Below are 21,349 nucleotides of genomic sequence, written 5' to 3' on the forward strand. Positions count from 1 at the left end.
CAATAAAGTAACTTGTTCACACATGTTCAACCACCATTCCATGGAAAAAATAGATGCATGATTCGTGAATCATCGGTTGATTGATCCCGCTCATGGATTATGCCAGGAGCTTACCCATAAAGGCAACTTTTTGGGACATTTAACCGTAAATCCCAAAGAAATTAAAAACACAATGCAACACAACTCAATGTAGCCACAATCAATGAATGTTGCTCTGACCTTCGTTCTTTCATCGGAATGCAACCCTTGATTTGATTGCAGCTGCAATTATCTTCACGATGTAGTACACAACACAACGCCCAAGTAGCTGAAAACACTTGTGCACACAATCGGTGGAAAAGAAGAAAAATAATAAACTAAGTTTTAATGCAAGTACGCAACGGACACTGAGCTCGTTAATAGAATCTCTAAGACCACTAAATTTCACAAGTTCCACCAACTCTGTCAATGAAAATAAGGATAAAAAGGAAAACGGAAAATCATTGACGGTTTGAAATTCCCTTTCTGCCACCATATCTTCTTAATTCTTCAAATGTGCTGTCCAACCCCAAATGAATTTTCAAAATACTGATTAAATTCAAGTATGGTACCTCTATTTCCTCAATTTGCTCTGGAAGTAGTATGACACGTTTGGAATGGTAGTTATCAAGCTCCAATATTCAATCTAGTATCTCTCTCACCATTGAACAGCACTTGAAAACATAATGCTAGGGTTTAAAAGTTAATCACCAATTCAAATTTATATTTCCACGACCATAGAACATTCAAGCATTTAGTATGAAAGACAGAGTGCAGAAACCTAGAACCTTTGACAAATTGCTACCTGAAGAATGGCTACATTAAAAAAAAATTCTATAAACATGAATCTAAGCACGAACAATAGCAACGTTAAAATAAACCTGCATCCACGTGAACTCAAACATGTTCAATCTCGAATTAGGCCCATACATAATTTTCCATTTTATTCATCAAAATAGCAGAAACTAAAACACCCAAATAACTTCGATAAGTACAATCAACTAATCGTAAAAGAAATACTCAAATTGCAATAATGAATCCAAATATGTTGGCAAGCATAAGAAATGCTTATCTTACAATAGCGAATAGATTATATTTCACATTCTAAGCCGACACAGATAAAAAGATTGTTTACAAGGGAATAAGGCTTAATCTCAAACCAATGCCCAAAAAATAAAAAAGACCCAACATTCAAAGTTAGACTCCTAACCCTAATCAAGCAACACCTACATCTTCTAATCTAAGCCCTCTCGCCCCTAATCCTGCGAGCGAGTTGAATATCCTTAGGCATAATGGTGACTCTCTTAGCGTGAATGGCGCAAAGGTTAGTGTCTTCGAACAATCCAACGAGGTATGCTTCGGCAGCTTCTTGAAGTGCGGCAACGGCGCTACTCTGGAAACGTAAATCAGTCTTGAAGTCTTGTGCGATTTCTCTTACCAATCTCTGGAACGGAAGCTTCCTGATGAGAAGTTCAGTGCTCTTCTGGTACTTTCTGATCTCCCTCAACGCCACCGTTCCTGGCCTGAAACGGTGAGGCTTCTTTACTCCTCCGGTCGCCGGGGCGGATTTCCTAGCGGCCTTGGTGGCCAGCTGCTTACGTGGCGCCTTGCCTCCGGTGGACTTGCGTGCGGTCTGCTTGGTACGAGCCATGCCGATATGAAAGGAAAAGAGGAGCGTTTGTTTCCCGGGAAAGTAAAGGGAAATTGGGAGTAGTGATGAAATCGGCGAGTTTGGGGTTATGTATATAAGGGGAGATTTGGGGAAAGGAAATGAGGGGAGGGGCGGGAATTGTGAAAAATTTTGGGAAAATGAGATATGAGAAGAGAAGAGTGTGACCGTCGATGGGATGAGATATCAACGGTTGTGAGTGCGTTGAAGTAAGGGCACGCGGATTACGATCCGTGGCATGAGACTGTAACCAATAGAGTTATCTCGTCAATGTATTGTCATCGGAAATTGGCACAAAGAGCATAGAAATAGATTGTTGATTTTTTTATTCTTTAAAATTACAGTTCGTATCTGAATCTGATTAAATTTAATTAATTAATTTTAAAAAAATTAAAAAATAATGTATCTTTAGATATATGATAAATAATTTGTTAATTGAATTTTTTTCTTAAAAAATTAAAAGCAAGCATTTTTTATTTAAATACGTATTTAGTCTAATTGAAATTAAATAAAACTTTAAAAATATTATTGTTCTAATAATAATAATCCAAACATGCACTTAATCAGTTTGTATGTGTTTCTTTTTATAATTCACTTCTCATGATACGTTATTGGACAAAATCTGTGCTCGTTTGGTATAAGTTAATTTTAAAAAACTAATGGAAAATAATAATTAAAAAAATTAATACAAACTAAATGATAAAAAAATATATTGATATGTCCTTTTATTTCGATGAATGGAAAAGAATGATGGGAGAAAAAGTTGCGTAAACAAAATGACAATATATAATTGTTGAATTATGGATTGCTTTAGAAGGGTTAAAGTTTGGCTAGAATATTAATTTCAATTAAGTTCATATTCAGATCGATTTTAAAGTAATGATAAATTCTTTATTAAAATAGCTTAAAATATTGAAAGACTTATGTGCCGTTTGTTTTTGCGCAATAGCAATTAATGAAATTACAATAGATGAAATTTATACGTTTTTTGGATACTTGCTTTGAATGAAATAAAGGGTTGAAATATTTTAATTTCAATGGATCTCACAACTCTTTCACCGTCACTGGACAGAAAATGCAGTCGTGCTGCAACTTTTCTCATTTTCATTTAAAACTATAAATAATTATATATTAAGATAAAAAAAATTGTGTTGTTTATTTGTTTCTTTTTTTTTTCACCCATTCCTTTTAATTTATATTTATTGAAATAATATACTGCTTTTATTTTATTTTTTCTATTGATATAAATTCTATTTGAATCATTTCCATTTTATTATTATTTTATTTAATTTCTCATCTCAACAAAACATTATCATTAACAAGATTCGTGGCTTGATACAAATGATTAAGAGATCAACGTGATATACACATATAAAGTTACAATTAGATACACAAAGAGGCTTGCTAATATACGATGATATCATGTTATTTAAAGTTATTACTATGACTAACCTTTTACGAACAATGTTACTCAGTAACATAGCTACGTAATATTTTTCTTTCAGGGCTTTAACCCTTTTGTTTAATCAACAAAACAGGTTTGAACACAAATAATAGATATCTACTCTTTACATTACTAGAATTCATCTTGTACTTATCACATAGCAAACACTTATTAAGTGGACTTTAAATATTTTTTAATAAAAATAACATAATATTGAGTTAAACATACATAAAAAATATCACAAAATAATCAAGTTAAAATCATAACTATTTTAATATATACTTACAAATTTTATTGATTATGTATATATAAATACCTGTACGTACGAATAGGAGGTATCATAAAAATCTAACTACTGCTTTTTTAACTTCAACAATGTTATGCATAAAATAATTGCAGATTTTAATAATTTTACGCATATACTTGCATATTAATTTGTAAAATAAAAAATCTAAACTTACATTTACAATTCATTCCACACACGTTTATTAGGATGTCTGTCAATCGTCATCGTTTAGTCCTCGCATGGTGTCGTTTATTCTCATATCGCGTCATGCAACCGTACGACAATTGCATTTGCTGAGCCATGGGTTAAAAAGACGGCGATAGGTACAAAAACCCCGTTTCGCTGACCAAACACGTTCATCGGTAATTTGCCTTTGGAACCGAAAAGCGCGAAGAAATTGCAAATTTTCTTTCTTCCGCTCGACGAAGCAAACACAGAATAAACAATGACAGAGGATAGCAGCGTTAGGGTTTCTTCGTCCGATGAAACCTCCGTAGCCAACGATGCTTCGCAAACGAGGCAGAGGTAAAACCTACTTCGTTGGAATGAATTCCTTTTCATGTTTTGTAAATTATGTGCAATCAAGTTTGGCCTTTGCGTGGTGTTGCTTTTATCAAATGATTTGTCGATTCGTTTTTTTTTTAATCTAGAAATTGAAATTATGGGATCCGGATCCCCTCCCTTTCTGGCGGGAACTGCCGGTGCAGTCCAATTTTGGCTCGAATCCTCCAATTTTGCAGTGATTCTGCTGAGTCCCAGAATCGAGAAAGAAGGAGGAGGATGGTTTGAAGGTGAGTTCTTAGAGAAGAACTACAGAAAACGTAAAGAATGAGAAAAGGATGCACTCTTTCTTTCATTGCGGGCATAGCTTGGAGAGTTGGAAACCTCCAGTTCCATCACCCCAAAATCTAATTTTTCAATCCAATCTAATCCATTGGCTCCCGAGATTCAGGGGATTATCTCTTTCTCCTACAACTCACCAGTCATTCTCTTCACCCACAAAATCAAGTCCCGAATTTCGGAGTCATTTGATGGATCTCCTTCTTGAGGTGCCACTGTGGGTGCTTTTTGAGTATTGTCTACGTCGCCATCTTCCTCATTTGGTCCCCCTGTAGGTGCCTCACTTGGTGCCCCTTCAGGATCCTCTAGAGTTCCACTTGTTGGTATTGGTGCCCATTCACCTTCTTCCTCTCCTTTAGGTGCTGGCACGGGTGCGTTTGTTGTGCCCATGTTGGTGTTTTTCTGGGTGCTGATGTGGGTGTTTCCGTTGGTGTTGAGGTAGGTGTTTCTGTTGGTGCATAGTTTGATGTTGCTCCAAATGGTGCATTAGTGGGTGAGGACGAGAAATGGGTCTTGGTTAGAAGCTTTATTGTAGATTGGGGTACCCATTTTCATCCCTTGTCTGCAAGGTCCACCAAAGAAATGTGGAGGAATATCTACTATAGAGATAGGGGAACTCACCTTCAAACTTCCTCCTCCTTCTTTCTTGATTCTGGGACTCATCAGAATAATTGCAAATATGGAGGATTTGCTTAAGTGAAAATTGGACTGCACTGTGCAGTTCCCGCCAGAACGAAAGGGGATCCGGATCTATGGCGTAGTGCTTGAGATTTTAGGTTTACACTGACACATGATGGAATTGCTAAACGAATTTTACTCTTTTGGATTTGATGCATGTTTTGGTTTTTGTGTAGGAAGAAGAGAAAGTGGGATCAACCGGCAGAGTCCTTGGTACCTGTTGGGATGGCAGTTCCTGGAGCCCTTCCTTTGAGCAATGCTGCGTCCCTTGGAGGAGTTGCATTTCCGGGTGTGAATCCGGTTATCTCTGGCGCTCTTTTGACAAATCCTCTGGCAGCTTCAGTTCAGCTTCAGCAACTCAATGCCTCCGCTGCCACCCAAAAATTGAATCAAGTGAGATGTCTAATCTATTGAAATGTTTATTGTTTTTGTGGGTGCCGTTTCAGCCTTTATTGATCAAACAGTCACATTGACGTTTTATTGTCTGGTTTTGGGGATGGAGAGTTTGTAGACTTTAAATGAAATTCCATCCAGGGATTTTAACATGGGAATGATAAGGAGATTTTTGAAGGTGCAAGAAACACAAAAGGGGGATGAATTATGCTCCACCAGGGTTTCTTCAATTTGAAAATCGTAATATTTGTCCCAAATGTAGTATTGTAAGAGCAGCATTAAAGTTTGTAGGGAAGAACTGTGATTATGTGGAAACAAGGATCTCTCCTATGTAGCATTATTCCACAGTCACACAATGACAAATAAGGCTATATAGAAGGCTAAATAAAATGCAAACAGAGATTACCAGATTTAGTATAGTAAGTTGTATGAGCAATACTTTGTTTTGGTTGAAATATAAGCAACAGTTATTACTTGGTTATAAAAGTCAGCTATTAGAAAGAGTACAAAAAAGCATAGCAGAACAGGGTATTGCTGAGAATCATATTTTCCTCAGCAGGTTTAAATACCCATTGAAGTAAATTTGCATAAACAAAAACTACTAAAATGAACAAGATGCAAGGACGGAAGCAGAAACAACATAGATATTTTGCATCATGCTTCTGATGCCTTTTTCCCCTTATAAATTTTTTACAACATTTTTTCATTATAGATTTCTTTGTGTGTTTAAAATAATATTTCAAGTTCCATATCTTAATCGTGGGATAAATTTTCTTGTAGCAAAAGATCCAAGATGAATTGATAATTGCTCGAGAAATTGTCATAAATGATGCAGAGTCTTCAGTACGTTACAAGTTGACAAAGCGCCAGACACAAGAGGAGGTGACCTACCTACAGTCAATTCTACATCCTTTTATCTTCGAGCTTCTTTTATGTTTTTTCCTCTAATGATTGATTTTCTCCTCCATGCAGATCCAGAGGTGCACTGGTGCTATAGTCATAACTAGGTTTGTAGGTCATTTAAGGCATTTCTAAAGTCCTTTTTTAATGTTTTCCATACGCCTGCCTGTAATGTTTATGCTGAATTTTTCCATAGGGGGAAGTATCGACCACCTAATGCACCACCTGATGGAGAGAAACCGTTGTATCTTCACATCTCTGCAGGGGCTCATGTAAAAGCTGCTGTCTTTTTTTTATATATAACATGATGACTGGGTTAAATAATCAAAATTCATTTGAAATTTTTGTGTAATTCTTTATTTTGATATGAAAGCAAACATTTATTACTTTATGGTCAGTCAGATGTGTAGTTTTGAAAGTTGGAGAAGTCAAAAGAATAATAATATATAATCAGTTATCAAATTAATAAATGAAATGTCATACGAAAGGGATTGATGAGTTTGTAACTTTAAATGTTTTATTGTTATTGAAAAGGAACCACATGGCTTTTTTGTATCATCGCTCACAACATGGTAATGCAAATTAGTTTGCTTTTGGTGACACTAAATTATATTGCAGATAAAAGAGACAGCAGAACGAATTTTAGCTGTTGATCGTGCTGCTGCAATGGTGGAAGAAATGCTGAGACTGGGGCAAAATTCACCGTCAATTTCTTCTGCCTCTCCTTCAGCATTGGTTAATGGACTGAAGGTAATTATTCATTCACTACTACATTTATTCATGTTTTTTTGTGATGCGTAAACAACTGAAATTTCTTACTGAATCAGATGCTGAGTACATGTGTATTTTTGGGCTTTGATGCTGATCCTTCACTGAACATTGTTGCTCGTATACGTGGACCAAATGTAAGTTCATCTCCACCCAATTGATTTATCTAGTCTAATCACTCTTGGAGGTGGTGCTTGTGTATATGACCATATGTGGATAAATTTGCCACAAATTTTATGAGAGGATTGCTAGAACCTATGGAGTTTTTCTTCTGTAATCCACTGGCCTTTTTGGTTTCATTTGATGATTTGTGGTGTGACCACTTAGTCATCTGTTGCATTTGTTTTCATGCATTTACTATTTTAGCCGTTAGCTCACTAGGAGTATCGTTCTGAACTTCTAATTTGATGGCATGAAAATCTGAGGTACGGCTAAGAGAGATGATTTTCCAAGAGTTGATTATGCAAGAAAAAAGAGGGAACGGACTGGGGAGTGAAAGAATGTTGTTGCAGTTTATGGTTTCATATGGCCTTGTAATACTTGTTAGACGCTGAAAGTTATCTTTAGAAAGATGGGAAGGGTTATTCTGATGACTTTAGAAGACTTTTTGGTATAGAGCAAAATTTTATGAAGTTTATTACTAGAGACTGGGGTCAAAGTTTGTCCACACACATGCACACACTCCCAAGATTAGGTTGCCTGCTAAATAAAATAGCTACAAACTAAAAATTTAACTACCAAAAGAAAAGGTAAAGACTGAACCTTTAGTAGTTCACACTTCACATATCAATAACTAAGTCTAAAAGCTCAATTTACCCAAACAACAAATCTTGACTTATGCTAATTAGTAATTATCCTACAGAATTAGTAATCCTGCCTAGGCTGTTATTCTTTCTTCGATGCCCTGCACCATTATATTTATTTCCATTTGCCAATATAATTCTCTACTTTAATATTTTCAGAATTTTTACATTGTTTATAATGAAATCGAGATAATCTAATGTTTCAAGCTTTCTCTGACATCTCCATACAATTGGGAGAAATTGTTTTGGTGTTGGTGGTGGTTTGGATTTGAACGTGCAGGACCAGTATATAAATCACATTATGAATGAAACAGGAGCAACGGTTATACTGAGAGGATGTGGTTCAGGACACAATGAGTCCTTGAATGGAGCAGGTACTTCATTTGTGGGATCTGGACCTTTGAATGGCATGGTATTTCAGCATAGCATATTTTAAATCTATATGGTTTTCAATTTGAGTCCTTTTCTGGTTGCAGATGGACAGCAGCCTCTACATCTGTTTTTATCTAGTAACAATGCAAAAAGTCTTGAAGATGCCAAGTTTTTGGCTGAAAATCTTTTGGATACAATCAGTACAGAGTGTGGTGCTTCAAGGTATTTAATTTTATACTGTGATAAGGGTGTAGGATCTGTGGGCCAGATGTCCTACAGAATGGAAAATTTCAGAAATTTTGTCCTCATCAGATTTTAGCTCTTACCACATTCATTAATAATATCTTTTTGCAGAAATTACTAATTTCTAGTATTCAATAATTCATGAAGCATGACAACTTACCTTCTGATAATGCAATTTTATTGCGTACCAATGTCAACATACCTTTTTCATTCATGGAATTATAATTGTCAATTTTTGGTATATTACTTTGGTACCATTGAGGAAAGGGGGGGTCTAAATAGTAATTTTTTCTTTATCCATCTAGGAAAAACATGAGAACTCTAAATAATTGCTAGGTACTCTTTTGTCAGGAATATGAAAGGATTGATATACAATAGGATCAGACATAATAATAAAATGAACACTCAAGCATTTGTTATTACAATGAAAGGAAGCCCTGTATGCTCTAGAGTTTTGTTTTCAGCTTGATGCCTAAGAGCTTTTAGTCTCAAGTCACTTCCTTGACAGAATGTCATGAAGAGCTGCATAAATTATTTTCTTAAAGATGTGTTTCCTTTAGTTGCTGTCTGTCTCTCTCATTGACAAACTTACAGTTATCCTACAATAACTATTTATTATTTAATTTACAACTTGAGTACTTCTGTGTTGCAGATACTGTTCTTGACTGTGAACAGTGTATTTTAATATGGTAATTTGAACTCTCAACTTTGTTGGCTGATTCAAATATTAAATTTTGAACTTTTGGTTCGTATTGGATATTAATTTTCTGTTAACTGAGATTGAGTTTGAGAGAGCAGTGTGTGGGTGGGAAGTAAGGGGTCTGATAAATCTGACTGGTAGTAGAGTAAAATTCTCCTATCATCTGATATTTCAATTATTTAAACTGCATTATTTGATTAATTTAATGTTGTTACCGTGATAAACTTCTTTATGTTGGATTTATAGTTTTTAGGAAATAACTTGTGGTTTAACTGTCATAGGGTTTCATCATGTAAGGTTTATAGTGCTGTTCCACCTCCGCAGCAGGTATATACTGCTGTTCCACTACCGCAGCAGATTTATAGTGGCTCTTCATTGCCAAAGCAGATTCCTACTACCATTACACCCCCACAACAAGTTTATAGTGCTGTTCCACCCCCACATCAGTTGTTGACTGGAGTTCAGAGTTCTGGAATTGAGCTAGAGGCAAGCACAGGCCTTACCACGAGTTCATTGTCATCACCAGTCTCAACACTGGTTCCTCCAGCTTCCTTGGTTGGAGTGCCTGGTGTCACCACTGCCCTCACTTCAGGGACTATGCTGCAATCTACAGGACAGTTAAGCTCTGTGCCTCAACCAAACATGGTTGGTTATACTCCCTCTTTGGTATCACGTTGCACTAGCTATTTTGGATATGACGGGATATATCCTCAAGCTACCCCTTTGCAACAAGTTGCCCTTGCTTTGAGACACTCACCTCCTGTTGCATCAACAGTTGCTCCCACAACATCGGCATCAAACAGAGAATCCAAGTCAACCACAAGCTCTGATTGTGAAAAGGAGAAGCAGCCACCTCAGAAAAGAAAGTTTCAAGAGTTACCAGTTGGTTCAAAGGGCTCTACAAAGCTTGATCAGGTCATTGCATTGTCATTGATAAAATCTTTAAATACATCATTGCGTTTATCAAGGGAGAATATCATTCAATCCCCTTCATCTAATTGTAGTTTCTAGTAAGCTAGCAAATGAATGGAAGCGCTTGGTTTACAGAAAGTCAGATTTATTTCTACTGGTGCTCGGTTGATTCTGATATACTATTTCTATTTGAAAATGTCAATATCTATCAAGCATCAAAGCAAGAGTTAACCTGCCATTAGTGCTGTAAATGAGGAGCACCATAATGAAACAAGGGGAAAAGAAGCATTGTAATTCTAAATTGGCAGAATGATTTTTAAGAATCTTGAATTTACTTAAACAAAAACATTTTTGAAACAAGACACCAGCCCCAAAACTCTACTCTCTTTTGAAACTCCTTTGTTGAGTTGACACTAACTCCTGACATTTTTATGCAGAGTTGTAGACTGGCCTTTTCATTAAGTGATTCAGATAATCTCTGACAGCAATGCTTGGTTTTCTTTTGATAATGATTCTATACCCACATTGCTATTGAAAATTATTTATATTATTCACTAATATTTTTTAACCGTAATTATCAACTTATCATTATGAATTTTGGTTTTCATAATGAACGGATGTTAAGTTATAATATTGTAGTCCAATAACTAAAATAATATTGAGTTTCAAAATCTTCAGAAAGGGAGGTGAATTATGTGTAGACAGATTTGTCTTAGGCTTAAATAATGTCTCCAAATTTATTGATTTGGTAAGAAATTTTCTTTATTTCCCCAAAGGATACAAGTGATAATTAGCTCATTTCCACTGTTGTTCCTATCCTTTCTCTCCCCACCCCCCCTCCCTCCCTTCTCTTCTGATTGCAGCTTGGGGTGTGCCTGTGGTTCTCATGCTTGCATGATGCATATATTTTGCATATTCACTTCCAGTTGTTTGTTTAGATGAACTTACCATTTTTTCCTTTATCAAAGAAAAATAGCCTTACAAAACTTTTCCCTCAAATGTTCTTCGTCTGTTGCTCTGTTCTGATTCAAACACATTATCTTGTGCTGACTGTTAATGCTCAATATTCCAGGTATTTTCTCTGACCTTCTATGAAGCTAATAGGCTGACACTGGACCTGTCTGTTGGGCCGTTGGTTTGTATGTTTGACAGGGTTTTCAGTTTTGAAGGAGTAGGAGGGTGCTTGTGACTTCACAGCATATGCCCTTGCCAATCCAAGATGTTATTCTGGTTTTTACCTTCGTTGGTAAAATAGCTGCAAAAGGTGTTGCAGCATGCTTTTGGTCATACCCACTTGAAGAAAAGGGTTTATCAGCACCAAATTGAAACATCCCGTTACAGGGAAAAATAAAATTAGAGATATAGGATATAGATATGAGATATCAGGGCAAGGTACAATAAGAAAATGAATAAAATTAAAAATATATGAGCGGAGTTTGTTAAAATAATAAAGCCCTTTCAGTGGGTTATCCATTGAATTGACACTAACAAACATCTAATATTTTAAAACCATGGTGCTGTCAACCTGGAGGTGATAAAATAGAAACCATTTCGTTTGATATTCTTGCATTTTTCTTTAGCCAATTACAACTAAAAAGATGAAAACATCTTACACCACCATGTAAAAAACACACCCTCACATCTTGTGTGCTACCAATTAACCCATTGCTTGCCAAAAATCAGGTTCCAGTACTACCAGTGAACCCATCTCTCACCAAAATACTCAGTCTTGAGTGCAAGATTTATTTATCTTGATTTTTGATATCAATGCTACATTGGTACTGGTGCTCAAACCTTTTTATATGGAAAATTTGAGCTTCAGATGTACAGTTATCTTGCCATGATTATCTATTGGAAGCATGGGTTGCAATAAATTTTGCACCCATCTTAATTATATCATCTATTCATTTACACAATTACCATTTTTGTACTTTCCTGGTTGCTACACTGCTTAGTCACCTTATATTGTTTTACCTTGCTTTGTTTACTTGTTTTTCTCCTTTGAAGTTGAGAGTCTTAATTCACTTGTTTGGCGTGTTGAAACAATTAGTAAAATATCTGATTCGGAAGTTGTGTTTGGATTGTTGTTTTCTCCCACTCTAACTCAATTGCAGGGATTGGAACCTCTAAAACCTAAAATATCGACTATGCCTGCTCCTAAGAAGTTGGTCCAGCCATCATCCAATGGAAAGCTGCCACCTCCACCAAGAACTATGCCCCCTCCACCTCCACCCATATTTTCTGATGCACCTGAAGCTAAAGTTCAGGACAGCATTAGGAATTCAGTTAAGGCAAAATCTGATGCAGTTCCTGGTTAGAACTAAATCTGCTTTTACTTTATCTGGGTTAATGTTGGTTTGATGCTCCATTCATCGTTTTCTCTGTAATCCGTAGTATGGGTGTTTATTGTTTGCTTTGTCCGACTTTGTAATTTTACTGTTCAATGCCCTTGTTAGTTATTAGCCATCTTTAGATTGCTCTTGTGTAACAACTTTATTTATTTCAGATACATTGGTCAAGCTAATGGAATATGGAGAGGATGATGATGATCTAGACGATTCCAGTGGGGATTCACTTCCTCATGCCACCCGAACAATTGGGGTTCAAAAGCCGTTTTGGGCTTTATGAGCTGCGAAGTACATATTAACATAAGAGATGTAAATAGGTAATTATTTGGGTTGCGACTAAGTCATTGCACTAGTGGTCGTTGAATGCTGGTTATAGCAACACTTTCCCAATGGAACAAGAGTGAAGCCCATGGATTTTTGGAGCCGAATAGTTGGCTGTTGAGTAGCATTTGACTTTAAGTCGTAATTGCCCATTCTCATATACTATGAGACCGGATCGTCTGTTGTAATTTTTTGTCCTTATAAGTATACATGTACACTGGTAGTCTATTTTTTGTAGTTTAGTGGGCTAATATGATGTTACGATGCCTATGATAAGGAATGGTTTTTGCTTCTTCCCCTAGTTCATTTTTAGTTGGCACCCTCTCAGTGATTCCTCCGAACTGATGAACGAAACTATGCTTCCCGTTCTACATGCTACCTTTTTCCTACAACTAAGCATCTTGTTCTTATTGCTGTTTCCATAGTAATGCTCTAAATTTTTGGAAATGCAACTTTTAGAAGTACAATTTGTATATGATGTAAATGCAAATTGCCCAAAATCTTATGCAATCTGAATATAAATCGTAGTGCGTTTTCCCTACAATATATTAAAATTGATCTGCAAGTTGCAGTGTCGCCACGTCTAATGTTTACAGTATTCAAATTTGGCTAGTCAACATTTCTGTGGAGATGTCACTTGCCATTTCACCTTATCTTTCCATAATTTAAAACTTTCATACATAAATAAACTTTCACCTTACCTGTTCTTTTATTAACATTATGTTTTCAGTTATAAATAAAATTTTTAGAACAAGCAAAAGCTACAAACTCAATTATTATAAAGAAAATTTAATTGTTACATAAACAAAAAGGTTTGTGTCAATTATAGAAGTTGTGCACTATTGACTAAGACAAGCAAAAGCTACAAACTCAATTATTATAAAGAAAATTTAATTGTTACATAAACAAAAAGGTTTGTGTCAATTATAGTTGTGCACTATTGACTAAGATTCAGGCCTGTGGATGTTCATAGGAAAAAGGACAGGTTGCGACTAGTACTATATAAGAGATGTTCGTGTGTAATAGAGAAAATGTGGATATGTATGAATTTTTTAGTTTATATTTGTTGTATTATTGAGTTTAATTTTAGTTTATTTCAATTACACTGGTAATTCATGTTTGAGAATCAGTATATTTAAATTCTATTATTATCTCCATACTTGATATTCAACCACAACATAACATTCAAAAAAAATTATATTCACCCTCGCATTTCGGAAGTCTAAAACCTAGTTGGACAAATTTCCACTTGCAGTGCTAACTGAAGCAACAAAGACAAGCTATTTCCAATTTGCCTGGCTTGGTGTTCGACAATATTGGCATGTTTGGATAGGCATTCTATATACAATATAAGCTACCTTCTGTAGCGCTAACAAGATTCGCGTCCAAGGTACCACACTGCCGAACCAAATATGCTTTAAATCAAAGCTCAAAAATCAAGTCACCTATTCTTTAGAGGTGATTCACAGTGAAAACATTTTGAGAAATAACGTAGTTGTATATCGGTTAGCAGGGATCTATATCTTGTCCAATTTTCAGGATGGAGGCTAACCAAGGCTCTTCCCATTTTATTTAGGTAATTTTAAATCTCAATGTATTAATGACCCCAAAAAATTTGAAAAATATCAATGTATTAACCAGTACTGATCCCTTCAAATGTGTTTTCGATCATACCTATTTTGTTCTTAGAAGAATATATGCTCGGACCAAGTGATATGTTCTGCTCTTCTAAGAATATATTTTCTGGCCAAGTGATGTTTTTCTTGGTGCATGTTTCTACAAATCCACAATTTCAAATGATTATCAACTTGTTAGGAATATTCATTACTCATGCTTCTCCAAGATCTTTTATCTTTGAGATCCGTCTGAATGACTTACTCCATCTCTGAAGCAGTAGCACAAGCGAATAGCTAATTAACTTTCAAACGCCTAGAAAAATCTTATTTTACATCAGTCACTAGCTGACAAACTATCAAATTCAAGCCAAACAATGAAGAACAGAAAGTTAAAGGGATGAAAAAGTAAACCAATATTGGAAACACATTGGCTTATCATCAAACCAAAAGGTAACTTGCCCTGTGCAAGGAAATTCTTCATGGAGAAGATTCTCTCACCCCCGGGTCTGGGCGAAGTCATCAGGTTCGTCGTTGTTCTCCCTCACATGATTGTCTTCAAGTGGCTCACTGAATTCATCATTGTCTGCACCTGTTCTGTCATTTTGGTTGCTACCAAATTGACCATCATATTGCAAACCAGACTTGTTGCTTAGTTCACTGCTAGCAGGGCCAAAATCTCCACCAGAATTTACATTGAATTGGTAATTACTAGCACCCCCACCACCAGAGTAACTAGTTTCAGCATTGCCACCACCATAGCTGCTCATAGCACCATAACCATCACTTCCACCCCTATTGTCATTGCCTTGATAATTACCACCACCATAGCTGCCTCCACCATAGCCACTGCCACCACCACCAAATCCGCCACCACCATAGCCGCCGCCACCACCAAACCCTGGACGTGACCTTTCTGCAGCATAATTCACTCGTATCCTCCGACCATGAAGATCCTGTAACACTACTATTTGAGATGCCAAAGAAACAATGCTCAACCTTTTAAACTTTGTAAACATCAGCATCAGCAAGATTAAGCTATTGAAACTAACAGTAACAATTATTTGATGCTAAAATTCTAATTCAACGGTCATATGAAGAATTGTATCTTCATTCCTCTTTTCTTTATTTAAATAGACAAGATTAAATTTAACTGGTAACTTAGTTTACTAAATTTTAATTGATAAAATATTTTCCTACATTATTCAAATTCTAAATCTTGGATTTGAAATATAATTCATGTTGTAAGATTGCTTGGGTTCTCAAATTTTCTTACTTTTGAACTGATTCTTGGAATAAATAGAAAATGTAACAAAGATTATTCAGTACAAAGCATTCTTGACAACAATACTAGGTAACATAAGTTATTTACACTCAACTTCAAGAAGCCTCAACCATTACAGAATAAATGTTTTTTTTAATGCCTGAATCTGAACTCTAAAGCCATTTGAATATGCAACAAAAAGTTATCATCATTGTGTTCTACATGTCAATCTTACCTTGGGCCCAAATAGCAGCAATTGTGTACTCCAGTTATGTATACAAGGTTTTTCACTAATAACTACTTCATAAATAATATGAGGACAAACGTATAATTTCTTCATACATGAGGATGATGTCTTATCACATGAAATAGTGTCATGAATGCCAATTTTAAAAGTTAGCATGAAAAATTGATAATACCTGGCCATCCATGCCCTGAATAGCAGAAGATGCATCCTCACTTGTTGCAAAAGTTATGAAGCCAAAACCTCTTGACCTACCAGTTTCACGGTCCATAATAACCCTAGCTGGAAGAATATCCAAAACAACCAGTTTCAGTGCTGAAACCAATAAATATCATATTATGAAATAAAAATGCTTGAAAAAGCCAATATTTTATTGTTTGTTATATAAACATTTTATTGTTGCTCAGCAGTTTGTCACACATTACAGTTGGTGACAATTAAACCACTCTATCATCACTCATCAGTCATGACTAACAACTACAATTTTAAGATTAATTCTAACAAAATAGAGGAACAAGGAGCAAAGTACAACCGCAAAAGAAACAATGGCACAAGTACACAACTACAAATGAATAGCCTCTACTTTAAATCTTTAACATTAAAAAAGGTATCCACTCTATCAAACTATATATATAAAGAGCATTATATTGGTTTACTTTGGCTCACCAGTGAAATTTTCAGAAACATGTGAGCCTATTTTGGGGGGCATATTACTTTTTCCTGTAATAATGAAAAACTAGTACAGTATGAGCCAGGAAAATACCATCAATTACTTCTCCATAGCGAGCAAAAGCTTCCCGCAGACTCATATCATCAGTGTTGTAAGAGATACCTGCAATATAATTGGAAATTGAAGAATTATAGCTATGTTCTATTCTAAAATATAGATCAGCAAGACAAACAAATGTACCTCCAACAAAAAGCTTTCCAGATGACATGGATCGAATTGCTTGGAAAACCGACGGAGTAGACATAGAAACTTCTTGATTGATATGCTTGACAGCAGAGTTCTTGAGTAGATTTCCAATTTTATTGACGAACGCCATTGCTCAAACCTTTAAAAGTATAGCACAACAAAAAGTTATACAGTATATTAATTGTTGATTGCAATTGATGCTCCGCAGCATACAAAAGTTCCAGCCCAGGGTTACTTGCACATTAAAAAGAATCATTAATGCAGTTGCAATCCAATTTCACATTAGCCACAGGCAAAAATCAAAGGAGATCACCAAGGGTTGTGGACTTGTGGTTGAACTCCACACTCCACAGCACCAAGTTTGCATGTCCGAGTACAATCCATTAGGCAGAGGCCTAAGAGGGGAACGATGTATCACCGCTTCTCTCTTGGCTGGTTTCTATCCCTTTGGACTTCACTCCACTTCCCTTCCCTCCCTACCCCAAAACTAAACTAAATGGCAATGATGATCTTATAGTAGTCATGGACACTTGAATACATGCTTTCAGCCCCATTATTAGAAGTAATTCACTCCTAATTAAATTATAAACTTATCATGGCCTTTTGTACCCAATACAAGAAATGGCTTCCAAGGACCCTTGGTATTGCCAATTGCCAGATTAAGAATGACAAAATAACACCAAACTCTATTTATGCTGAACGCATGCCAGTATCATATTGTGCAGTGGAAACTCCACAGACTTCTAAGGGAAAAAAAAGTTTCTTAGCCATAAATGTACTGAAAAGCAAAACCAAATACACTCACTTGCATTATGAATAAAACACAAGTCTTGCAGACCATAAAAATCAAAATTTGCACCGTAATAAGCATAACCAAGGAGATAAACAAGCAATCACTACAACCCCAATTAAAAGGGGAAGCAGCAAAATAAAAGAAATGAAAAAATAGCCAAACAAGCTTTAAGAGAACAATAGTGAAACGATGATGGAAATAGGAAAAATGGGTTGCAAGAAAGTTCTGAACTTGAGATCATACAAACTTTGAAAAGCACAGTGAAGGCTCTCTTCTCTTCTCTTCTCAGCTGTATGCTGAGACTCAAAACGGTGTTATGAAGCTGCCAAAGCCAAAACCCTCGTAAATCCACGCTTACCTAAAATAGGGCTTTGGCTCTGCCTTTGCAGCTTGACACGTGGTGTTGCACAAATAATTCTGGGTCTTTTTATTGTTCAAAAAATTAATTTTGTATTTTTTTTAATAAGAGTACACATTTTAATATAACTAGTTATTATACTAATACTTTGCATGAATTAATTATAAATAAAATAAATAAATCCATTTTATCTATTTTATTACATATTAATTATTTTATAGAGAAAAATAAAAATAGCAAAATTCTAAAAAATTAATGTATCTTCAAGAAATGTGAGATAATAAAAATTTTGAAAAATATTGAGTTTAACAAAAGGAATGTGAATAAATTAATAATTAACTAAACTTTAGAAATATAAAAAGTGTTGAATAACAATAAAACTATGTCCCTTAACAAATAAAATACCATAAGATATTGTTGTAAAAATAAAGATTTTTTATTTTAGTTTATTAAGGCATTTCTTTATTTGGTTTTCGAAAAACAAAAGGTGACGCTGAGGAATTTATTATAAAATTTTAAGTTTGTTTTTGTTATTTCCTAAGTTCTAAGTATTTTTGTTTTAATTTGAAAACAAACTTCATCCTACTATATATAGAGCTGACGTATATAACAACGGAACAAAATCTGGAGGGTTTTCAAGCAAAACTCATACATGTATCTACTATTGAGCTAGGAATTAGCCATTATATTACTTTATAAAGCTTTGGATTTGGATTCTACTAGTTGTGTTATTATCATTTTTATTTGTCAATACTTGTTGTATTATGTTTAGTTTTTTTATTTTTTTATTCAAAAATAATACATATTAAAACGAATAGATGAGATTAAAATTGGAGGGAATGCAGTGAATTTTCCACTGTAGAGATCTCAATCCAGTGAACACACAGTAGAAGGGTGTGACTTTGGATCCCAATCTCAAATCAATGTTTTCCTGTGGCCCGTGTTTGAGATCCACTAGCCCAGTTTGGTTGGATGATGCTGAACATATTCCCAAGGCACACGATTATTCTTGACCAAAATAATGGGACACACGTTTATTGACCAAAAATAAAGAAATAAAGGACTCACGTGAATACACAATAAAAGACTTTCAACAAAACTTTACTTATGTAGTTGCCAAATGTTGGTAAAGATTAATGCACCTTTGCTTGTCTATTTTTTAGAAGTTAAGTTTATTTTAAAAGTGACTTGACCCAATTTCGCATTGCTATTCAACTGTGAAATGCTTAAAAAAAAGTGGTGCATCATTTTGATATGGACAAATGAAAATCACTATACTATATAAGAATAAAGATTGTAAAATTGTATGTATTGAAGTTTCTTTTGACTCGTTCCGTGCCTGCAACATCAGTATTTTTTTTTCCTATGAAATCTGTAAATACCACTAAAATTGTTTTTAGTACTAGGCCAGGTGGTTGGAATCCTCACCTAGTCGTATGATGATAATAAGGTTGATTGACACTAAAATCCGTAGGGTTAGGACAATGGCTGACCTAATCAGTGACACGAATGAAAACGTCCACTGCCCATGAAGGATAATTGATCGCAACACATAGGGGTAAAACGAACAAAGTTGGTTATGAACAACCTGGAGGAGTGCTTGAGCAAGTGATCCAAGGAAGATCTACCATGTGACATGGCTTTGTTGACTGCTTCCAAGCATTATAAATTGTTGAAGATTCAAAGTAAAATTATGTCTAGTCCCCAACATACTCCGGTCAACCATAATACATAAATGCACCATACTTTTTTTCCTTAGATGTTTATTTCAAGTCTTTGTCTGTAAAGTTTTAGTTTGTTTTGTTGAATCACATCCTTACTGTGACCCCATTTACACCCCTTCCCCCTCTCCTTCTATTTGACTATTGTTTTTGTTTTAAAATTTTTCTGATAAGAAGATTGCATTGGGTAAAATCTTTGTTTATGGTGATTTTAGTACTAGGCCTTTAGCCAATTATATATAATGTTGGAAATTGAATTTTATTATATTAAAGTGAGGCGGTGCACTTTAAACGTTGATTGCAGCTATAATTATTAATTAAAAAAAGTTAATAATTAATATTTTAATAATTTTATGATTGATTATATATGTGTATGTGTTTTATCATTATTATATATGAGGGGGATCCGAACCCTCACTCATGGGGAAGTTTGCTGTCTATGGTCACCAATTTTTGCCTTAATTGGTGACATAAATTTGCTGTCTATGAATGCTCAAAATTTCAGCCACAAATTCGGGTGAACAACCATGGTTGAAATTGCAGTAACTTGTAAGAATTTCTTAACCATTGAAAAATAATTCAAATCACAGTTCATAATATCCAATATTCTATACCTACATAATATATTGCTAGAAAAGGGGTTTCAGAGCTTAGTTCTTTAATTTTGGTCAAAGGGTGATTATATTTCTCACTAGTCATACAACATTTCAATAACGAGTCTTCGAAGAACACTCATTGCCACTTAGCAATTTTAACATGTCACCATGCTTTTGCCATATTACACTTAAAATAAAGCCAACCAATGAGGACCTTAAACATTTTCAATGAGAGAAGAAATAATAGTTTTTATTTTTGGGTCCATGAGACGAAAGAATAGTTGTTTGAGGAAAAGCTTTGGTGGATGCACCGTACCGGTCCATTAATTTATTCCTTATTTCTTTTGGAGTGATGGTGGGACAAGGGGTCTTATTATCTACATAATTCACATGGCTTGACAAAAAGTGTTAGGTCCAAATTCAATTTCCCATTAAAAACATTGACCAATGATGCAGACTATTGGACATGTGCACTTAGAACCCTCCCAAGATTTCAACTTGCTCAAGGAAGTGTCTCTTTCCGTTAGCAGAGTTACACTTGGAGGGGGAAAGACTAAGTGCACTTCACCAATTTGCCAATAGGCAGAGTTGGACCCACTTCTTTTCAACTTTTTAGTACAGTCTATTATTAAGTTTGGTAAAATTAAGTTTAATAATCTTAATTTTAAACCATTAAATATTATTAAAATGTTTGTTAAAGTTAAATTTAACCATAAATTTTACATTAAAGTGTATGCTACACAGAGTGTGCCTATTTATGTACAGGTTAGTTAAAAGTCTCATGTACAGTAGAATAAAATGCTTAATGTGATATTTAAACGTCGAAATTTTTCTAATTAATAACTAGTCTTTTGAGTTGAACTCTCCACATGTACCAAATACTAAATAACAGTAGGTGCTTTCATTGAGAGTTGAGTTTATTAAGTAAAATTAGATACTCAATATGATACTTTGAAGTACTTTCATCTAATGTACTAGTAGTCTTTTGAGTTAAACTCTTCTCATGCGCTTTAGTTATAATAGTTTTAAACTTGCCTTAAATAAAAGGAGATAATTTTCACTTCAGAAAAACTCCATTTTTAGGCTTAGGAATTCGTGAATGGAAGTTGAAACAAACATCCAAACAGGTTATATATGAAATTTGTTTTA

The 21,349-nt window shown here is 35.0% G+C and overlaps 3 protein-coding genes across 8 annotated transcripts; 1 reads left to right on the top strand and 2 right to left on the bottom strand.

The window, feature by feature from the left end:
* Positions 1 to 1,028: 1,028 nt before the first annotated feature.
* Positions 1,029 to 1,796, bottom strand: LOC113860723 (histone H3.2). The gene has a single exon (XM_027493225.1). The coding sequence runs from the start codon at positions 1,667 to 1,669 to the stop codon at positions 1,259 to 1,261; it is 411 nt and encodes a 136-aa protein (XP_027349026.1). The 5' UTR covers positions 1,670 to 1,796; the 3' UTR covers positions 1,029 to 1,258.
* A 1,807-nt stretch (positions 1,797 to 3,603) lies between these two features.
* On the top strand, positions 3,604 to 13,235 carry LOC113863891 (protein RIK). 5 transcript variants are annotated; one of them, XR_003504569.1, is made up of 12 exons: positions 3,604 to 3,942; positions 5,112 to 5,328; positions 6,109 to 6,210; positions 6,301 to 6,335; positions 6,425 to 6,500; positions 6,847 to 6,978; positions 7,056 to 7,133; positions 8,080 to 8,173; positions 8,276 to 8,393; positions 9,396 to 10,029; positions 11,099 to 12,339; positions 12,533 to 13,235. XR_003504569.1 is itself a non-coding variant. In XM_027497658.1 (12 exons), exons 1-12 carry the CDS (start codon positions 3,863 to 3,865, stop codon positions 12,652 to 12,654), a joined length of 1,887 nt encoding a protein of 628 aa, XP_027353459.1. In that variant the 5' UTR covers positions 3,692 to 3,862; the 3' UTR covers positions 12,655 to 13,108. The 5 variants fall into 5 exon arrangements, 1 of the variants encoding a protein (XP_027353459.1); XR_003504571.1 differs by having other exon boundaries at positions 3,692 to 3,942; positions 5,116 to 5,328; positions 12,533 to 13,080; XR_003504570.1 differs by lacking the exon at positions 12,533 to 13,235 and having other exon boundaries at positions 3,692 to 3,942; positions 11,099 to 11,418; positions 12,141 to 12,158.
* Positions 13,236 to 14,417: 1,182 nt separating this feature from the next.
* LOC113862783 (glycine-rich RNA-binding protein 4, mitochondrial-like) lies at positions 14,418 to 17,920 on the bottom strand. 2 transcript variants are annotated; one of them, XM_027495985.1, is made up of 5 exons: positions 17,769 to 17,880; positions 16,727 to 16,871; positions 16,580 to 16,648; positions 15,992 to 16,098; positions 14,418 to 15,264 (listed from the first exon to the last, which is right to left on the bottom strand). In XM_027495985.1, exons 2-5 carry the CDS (start codon positions 16,860 to 16,862, stop codon positions 14,806 to 14,808), a joined length of 771 nt encoding a protein of 256 aa, XP_027351786.1. In that variant the 5' UTR covers positions 16,863 to 16,871; positions 17,769 to 17,880; the 3' UTR covers positions 14,418 to 14,805. The 2 variants fall into 2 exon arrangements, with proteins under 2 accessions (XP_027351786.1, XP_027351785.1); XM_027495984.1 differs by having other exon boundaries at positions 14,607 to 15,264; positions 17,773 to 17,920.
* Between the last annotated feature and the right edge of the window lie 3,429 nt (positions 17,921 to 21,349).

Source organism: Abrus precatorius, unplaced genomic scaffold, assembly GCF_003935025.1.
Source record: "Abrus precatorius isolate BTA unplaced genomic scaffold, Abrus_2018 Scaffold3, whole genome shotgun sequence".
Taxonomy (NCBI): domain Eukaryota; kingdom Viridiplantae; phylum Streptophyta; class Magnoliopsida; order Fabales; family Fabaceae; genus Abrus; species Abrus precatorius.